The sequence below is a fragment of the Rhinoderma darwinii genome, chromosome 1 (assembly GCF_050947455.1).
Source record: "Rhinoderma darwinii isolate aRhiDar2 chromosome 1, aRhiDar2.hap1, whole genome shotgun sequence".
Lineage (NCBI taxonomy): Eukaryota > Metazoa > Chordata > Amphibia > Anura > Rhinodermatidae > Rhinoderma > Rhinoderma darwinii.
This window is the reverse complement of record NC_134687.1, coordinates 312,022,020-312,030,156: the sequence shown is the minus strand read 5'-3', so window position 1 is coordinate 312,030,156 and position 8,137 is coordinate 312,022,020. Positions and strand designations below refer to the sequence as shown.

The following is an 8,137-nucleotide window of genomic DNA, read 5'->3' as shown; positions in this document are numbered from 1 at the left end:
GTTACTTTTATTCTAACTGCCAACTCTTCTAATAATTAATTATTAGGTTATTTTTTGTTTTAAATAGAAGTATAATTTTTATGAATATCAATTAATAACAAAACATAGTCAATGACTGAAACCTGTTAATATAAATGTATTAGAAAGGCTGTACATAGGGACATTCTCAGGTCACATAGACACACTGCCTATTAGAGTAGCTGGTTGTGATGACAAATTCCTCTGTCTCTCCAGCTACTGTTACCAGGCAAACTACAGCAGGTTCTCCATAATCTATATCGTGAGTTCTGTGCTTTATTAACACTGTCTGCAACAATGCCTATCACTTTACCACAGCTATCAGAGTCTCTATTTTCCAGCTATGACCCAAAATATGTACCAGGGTAAGTTGAAGCGATATTAGTATTTATATTTATATATGTTGTTACATATGTGACACTGCAACAGTGCCAGGGGTGGCCAGGTCTTAAAAAAATAAGATTAAGAGAGACCTATCTGTGTCCATATGAATGTATGCCATACTATTAAGGGCTGATGAACACGGAAGAGCCATACAGTGCACTCTACGGATCCTTAGTACGGGTTCTATACAGGCTGGGCCAAGTGCTCTATGAACAGAGACCTCCTCTAGAATCTATACCTACATACAGAGCTCGATGCACCATGCCAGGATTTTTGTGTATGAAATCGAAGTCATAAGAAGTTAAAGTAAAGGCCTTACGCACCTCTATGGCAGCCCTATTACAGTTCAGTTCACATAATATTGGACCATACAAAGAAGGTAAACTTTTTTTATCCAAAAATATACTGTTTCAATTTATGCTAAGAGTAAAATAGAAAAAAATAAAAGACTTGTACACATATTTGGCAAACTTGTACTATATTTGGTAAAGCTGCAGTCAGCCAAATATTCCCCCTGCAGTGGCCAGCCAGACGTTTTGGTCCCTGTAGGGTAAATGTAGAATTTCAAAGCAACCATTCAAAGGAAATGTCCGTCTATGTGATACATGAATGTCTCAAGTCTGCCAGAGAGGGTAGTGGGAAACCCAGTCTACGACATCCATTTGCCCTGATAGGGTATAATAAGTAATTGGTCTCAAAGGCCGAATTTTCTGTATCCTCAAAGGGAAAATGTAGCCATAAAAAAATTTCTGACATGTAATATAGATGTGTCCACCCTTAGGCTGGGTTCACACGACCTATTTTCAGACGTAAACGAGGCGTATTATGCCTCGTTTTACGTCTGAAAATAAGGCTACAATATGTCGGCAAACATCTGCCCATTCATTTGAATGGGTTTGCCGACGTACTGTGCCGACGACCTGTAATTTACGCGTCATCGTTTGACAGCTGTCAAATGACGACGCTTAAAATGACTGCCTCGTCAAAGAAGTGCAGGACACTTCTTTGGACGTTTTTTGAGCCGTTTTCTCATAGACTCCAATGAAAACAGCTCCAAAAACGGACGTAAAAAATGCCGCGAAAACGCAGCGAAGAATGCGAGTTGCTAAAAAAACGTCTGAAAATCAGGGGCTGTTTTCCCTTGAAAACAGCTCCGTATTTTCAGAAGTTTTTGGTCACTACGTGTGCACATACCCTTACTTTTTCTTGAATTGTGTTGTTATACAATTTGTTATGAGCCAAATTCAATACAATCTCGTGCCTAGATACGTTAAAAGTATACGATTTTTTAACATTGGAGTTTATGGGCATTGAATGACCTACAAATGACTCTGATGGATCTGATCCGTCGCCCATAGACTCCCAAAAAGTATATGTTTAAAGGGTAACTAAGCTTTCAGAAAACTTCTGACATTTCATAATGACATGTCAGAAGTTTTGATCAGTGGGGTCTGAGTACTGAGACCGCAACCGATCATTAAAACGAAGTGGTGGTAGCCCTTGGGTAGCCGAGCAGTTGGTGTACAGGCCCAAAGACTTTCAATTGAGTCTGTACACCCTTACCTCGGCTTTCCGAGAAAAGCCGATCAGAAACTAAGCGGCTCAGCGCTCACTCGAGCGCTTCTACCTCTTCATATTAGTGATTAGTGGGGGTCTCAGTACTCATGCCCACAACGATCAAAACTTCTGACATGTCACTCTGAACATGTAAAAAAAGTCCACATTGGTAGAGTCCTTGACCACCTCTGATTCAAAAACAAATGGGCTGTGGTGCTCTATAGAGATTGAACCTGCATAGCGATAACTTTTATAGGAAATTTCTGACACGCTAAGAAAAACATCATTGATGTGAATGGCCATTTAATATGGTGTTTCAGAGATTTCCTGTGATGCAAATAGCAAAGCCCTTCTCTCTTGATATTATTGGTGGAAAATGCAGTAATGCACAAATTCTATATTATGTATTAAGAAATTACTCATTTCTGCTGCGCAGTGTTTCTGTGTATTATTTTCAGTTCTGTTTTCTGACTACTCACTTCATTAAGACTAAAATTGTAGAAGCAGCATGTACAGATAGTTTACTCTATTTGATTACCTTATGTCTCGGCATACTATGTGTAGTTATTATTATGATAAAGGTTTTTCTGTGGTTTGACCTCATAGACAAGCTACATTAATTAAATGGCTATATAAACATGATTCGTAGGTGAAAGCAAGATTATTGTACGTATAAAAAGCACAAAGGCATTCTAAGGAAAACTCTAGTAGAAAATGACAAATGTGTTGCTTATGGCAACCAGTTCAATGTTTGCCTTTATTTTACAACCTTGACTTGTATAATAGCAGTTAGAACCTGAAATGTTGTTTTGAGCAAAACCACTGTTCATAGTTTATTCGTTTTTTATAAATAACCATCATTAGCTATCTGTAGCCATTCGATTTTTTCATGGTGGATCCTGGCAAAATCACAGGCCAGCCAAATAGGCATATTAAAGGGGTTGTCTAGTTTAGAAAACCCAGTTTTATATACCCCATTAGGGAATTCTGAGCTAAGAAAGGTGTCCTCTGTTCAGGTTCCTCATTTCTAGGACAAAGTGGACAGCGGTTACAAAGAGCGTCTCTCTCTGCAGGACCTCTCCTGCATTTCGCAGACAACCCATTGATATGAATGGGCACTATGTAATGCTTAATTTCCCCTGTGATGGCGCTGCAGGGAAATAACAGCTCATCACTTTGGGTCCCAAGAGTGGGACACTTTGTGAGCAACTTCATGTTAAGGGACCCTTTTAACAAGTAGGAATTATCCAAAAAAGATAACCCCTTTAAAGTAATATGAAGTAAGAAGAGAAAAAATTAAAAACGTTACACCTCTCCAACATCCAGCTTTTTTTCTGGCTCTGGGTGTATGTGCAGTGTAGGGACCCACCTTATAGAGGTTGCCTTGTCGTGGCGGGTGGGCTCACACAATTTGATCAAAATGCGAGCTAAGAATCTCACTATTGTAAGTAGATTCAGCATCTATGCATATTTATTTATAGTGTTTAGTAGTCTTTTAAAAATACAGCAAAAAGTACCAGAAGTTAACTGGCATGTGGCAATTTAACTGGCAAGATGAGACTAAATCTACGCTCTAAGAAAGATTTGAAAAGAAGCAAACTAAATAAATTAGTAGAAAAACTTCTGACATTTCATAATGACATGTCAGAAGTTTTGATCAGTGGGGTCTGAGTACTGAGACCGCAACCGATCATTAAAACGAAGTGGTGGTAGCCCTTGGGTAGCCGAGCAGTTGGTGTACAGGCCCAAAGACTTTCAATTGAGTCTGTACACCCTTACCTCGGCTTTCCGAGAAAAGCCGATCAGAAACTAAGCGGCTCAGCGCTCACTCGAGCGCTTCTACCTCTTCATATTAGTGATTAGTGGGGGTCTCAGTACTCATGCCCACAACGATCAAAACTTCTGACATGTCACTCTGAACATGTAAAAAAAGTCCACATTGGTAGAGTCCTTGACCACCTCTGATTCAAAAACAAATGGGCTGTGGTGCTCTATAGAGATTGAACCTGCATAGCGATAACTTTTATAGGAAATTTCTGACACGCTAAGAAAAACATCATTGATGTGAATGGCCATTTAATATGGTGTTTCAGAGATTTCCTGTGATGCAAATAGCAAAGCCCTTCTCTCTTGATATTATTGGTGGAAAATGCAGTAATGCACAAATTCTATATTATGTATTAAGAAATTACTCATTTCTGCTGCGCAGTGTTTCTGTGTATTATTTTCAGTTCTGTTTTCTGACTACTCACTTCATTAAGACTAAAATTGTAGAAGCAGCATGTACAGATAGTTTACTCTATTTGATTACCTTATGTCTCGGCATACTATGTGTAGTTATTATTATGATAAAGGTTTTTCTGTGGTTTGACCTCATAGACAAGCTACATTAATTAAATGGCTATATAAACATGATTCGTAGGTGAAAGCAAGATTATTGTACGTATAAAAAGCACAAAGGCATTCTAAGGAAAACTCTAGTAGAAAATGACAAATGTGTTGCTTATGGCAACCAGTTCAATGTTTGCCTTTATTTTACAACCTTGACTTGTATAATAGCAGTTAGAACCTGAAATGTTGTTTTGAGCAAAACCACTGTTCATAGTTTATTCGTTTTTTATAAATAACCATCATTAGCTATCTGTAGCCATTCGATTTTTTCATGGTGGATCCTGGCAAAATCACAGGCCAGCCAAATAGGCATATTAAAGGGGTTGTCTAGTTTAGAAAACCCAGTTTTATATACCCCATTAGGGAATTCTGAGCTAAGAAAGGTGTCCTCTGTTCAGGTTCCTCATTTCTAGGACAAAGTGGACAGCGGTTACAAAGAGCGTCTCTCTCTGCAGGACCTCTCCTGCATTTCGCAGACAACCCATTGATATGAATGGGCACTATGTAATGCTTAATTTCCCCTGTGATGGCGCTGCAGGGAAATAACAGCTCATCACTTTGGGTCCCAAGAGTGGGACACTTTGTGAGCAACTTCATGTTAAGGGACCCTTTTAACAAGTAGGAATTATCCAAAAAAGATAACCCCTTTAAAGTAATATGAAGTAAGAAGAGAAAAAATTAAAAACGTTACACCTCTCCAACATCCAGCTTTTTTTCTGGCTCTGGGTGTATGTGCAGTGTAGGGACCCACCTTATAGAGGTTGCCTTGTCGTGGCGGGTGGGCTCACACAATTTGATCAAAATGCGAGCTAAGAATCTCACTATTGTAAGTAGATTCAGCATCTATGCATATTTATTTATAGTGTTTAGTAGTCTTTTAAAAATACAGCAAAAAGTACCAGAAGTTAACTGGCATGTGGCAATTTAACTGGCAAGATGAGACTAAATCTACGCTCTAAGAAAGATTTGAAAAGAAGCAAACTAAATAAATTAGTAGAAAAACTAATTCATAGCACAAGGTAATAAGGTAAGCACAGCACAGTATGTACAAATATAGCTGTCACCTTGAAAAACCACAGTAAGGCTATGTTCACACGGGGTATTTTGCAGAGTTTTTTGACGCGGAAACCGCGTCGCAAAACTCGGCAAAAACGGCCCGAGAACGCCTCCCATTGATTTCAATGGGAGGCGTCGGCGTCTTTTTCCCGCGAGCAGTAAAACTGCCTCGCGGGAAAAAGAAGCGACATGCCCTATCTTCGGGCGCTTCCGCCTCTGACCTCCCATTGACTTCAATGGGAGGCAGGAGAAAGGGTATTTCTCGCTGTTTTATGCCCGCGGCGCTCAATGGCCGCGGGCGAAAAACGGCGCGATAATCGCCGCGAAAATCGGCGTGCAGGGAGAGGAATATCTGACTCAAAGTTCCAAACGGAATTTTGAGGCAGATATTCCTCCCCCAAAATACTCCGTGTGAACATAGCCTTAGAACCAAAGAGTTTTATTTGTAACACTTACTGCCAGGTTTCCCTATAGATTACAACTGATCACTGGGGTCCCTGCAGGGGGACACTTTGTCACTAGCCTATTAAATGGACCCATTATTAGACTCATTTGATTAATGCTGGTAAGAATTTAACGTGTATGACGTTCCGCAAAAAATAGAATAGGTCCTCTTCCAGTCTGTTTTTGCGGATGAATCTCGGCCATTCTATTCATTGGTCCTTTAAAACTACGGACAGCACACGGAAGCCACCCGTGTGCGGTCTGTGTTTTGCGGATCTGTCATTTGTGGCCGTATAAATTGCCACGGATGTGTGCTTGAGGCCTTAGGTGTATGGCCAGCTAAGGGATTATTTGGCAAACAGTTATTCTATATTTATGGTAACCTTAGATTAGTTATATTCATCTATTATGTTCAAATTTGGACTGGAAGCCAATTTCTAGAAAACTAAAACAAGTAGGGGAGCCAGATAAAAGGCAGGCACAACCAAATACTTTGTTGTATCCACATCATAAGTCCAGTTCATATCAAAATGAAACACTATTCACATACATGAAAGGCATCATAAAGTGCACTTTCAGTTATGACTGATGCAGCGCCTCCCAACAAAGGTTTAAAAGGGACAGCGGGGGGAGAGAGCCTTTGAGAGTTGAGCAGTTTCCTAGACAACCAAACTGCTGGCTCTTTTTCATATTTTTAGTTGGGTCGCATGATGCTTTTTTAAATCTTCTTCTTTCTGTGCGACGATTACCCGATGGAAGACCAACTGTGTAAAAGAGGGACATGACAACTACGTTGCATTAAAAAAAAAAAAAATGCAGCAGAGGCTTAAAACTGGTTCCAAACTACATTTTAGAATAACACGAGCTGCTCTTTATACTGTATGTAACTGCCAACATTTTAACGAGAACCTGTCATTAAGAACATGTTGACCTAATGCCTCATGCACACGACCGTTGTGCCACTCAGGCCATTTTTGACGGCATCCGAGTGGCACCCGATAGTCTTCACGGACCTATTGACTTTAGCGGGTGAATCGGGTCCATGAAAAATGGTCCGAGTCTCCGATCCGAGGAAAGATAGAACATGTCCTATCTTTCCTCGGATCACTGACGGGACTCGGACGGCACACTTGGTCGTGTGCATGAGGCGTAACGGCGGGCAGCACTATTTAGTGACAGGTCCCACAATCCTAATTTTTTACTGTGTTTTACTATTCAGCATTAGGGAATTCATCATACTTGCCAAATAATAAACCCAAACAAAGGCCCACTATAAGTTCCAATTCTACCCCAGAAAAATGAGACTACAGAAAATACAAACAGATATATACAACTATATTCTGCCTATGACTCTTCAGACAAAGACTGTTAAACAACAGTTTCTGCTGATGCTCTGACATGAAATCTATAAGAAATGTGAACTCCTTCCCCCTTTCGTATAATAAATATTTATTCATATTTAATGTTTTCCTTTAGTTACACAGGCTACGCTCCAAAGCTCCGAAGTGAACAAGGTAAAATATATGGAAATGCTACTTTAAGATCAGCCAACTATGAACCTGGCCTCCAGAGATGTGGTAGCGATCACATTCATCCTTTTAATATAGAGTTGGGTGAAAAAGTTTCTAATATTGCAAGAGGAGATACTGAAAAGTGGAACAATAAGCATGGTATGTTTACTTCTGTAGTTAACTATACGCCATCATTATACAATGAAAGTGTTCACATTGTGTGCTAGTTAGTTGTAAACTGCATTTGTGGGGGGGGGGGGGGCTTAGTGGGAGCATTATGTATGCATGTATACAGTTTCACTTTTAAATTACATCTTGTAGCACCGTTTTAACATCCAGTCTTTCTTCCTTCTTTTCTATAGAAAATAATTGTCTTGTTGAGCAGTAGCAGTATTAAACTATTATCTACTAGACTTTTTCATGTTACTCTAAAAGGTTAAGAAAATTCTACAACATTTTCAAATAGTTGAAGTATCCTGTCAACGTGTATCTAGAAAAAAAATCAGATGACAGTCACCTATAGGAGTGTAGCTCCAGTCTTAAGATGACATAATGGGGGAGATATATTAATCCTAGCGCATTGTGTGAGTGTTGCGCCAGTATCTCTCCTCTGTTCCGCCACTTGAGGTGATCCTCGGATCGGGTATATGTCCTCATGTCCACCACAGGTAAATAAATAAATAAAAAATCATTAGGCTGGGTTCACACGACCTATTTTCAGGCGTAAACGAGCCGTATTATGCCTCGATTTACGCCTGAAAATACGGCTCCAATAC

General features: G+C 39.7%; 1 protein-coding gene across 1 annotated transcript in view; it reads left to right on the top strand.

Moving 5' to 3' along the window:
- The first annotated feature begins 315 nt into the window (after window positions 1-315).
- The window catches only part of LOC142741983 (ciliary microtubule inner protein 2B-like), a 59,289-nt gene continuing 51,467 nt past the window's right edge, over window positions 316-8,137 (top strand). Inside the window, exons 1-2 of the mRNA XM_075851320.1 lie at window positions 316-383; window positions 7,327-7,520. Coding sequence (XP_075707435.1) covers window positions 316-383; window positions 7,327-7,520 — 262 coding nt within the window. The remainder of the gene's footprint in view (window positions 384-7,326; window positions 7,521-8,137) is intronic.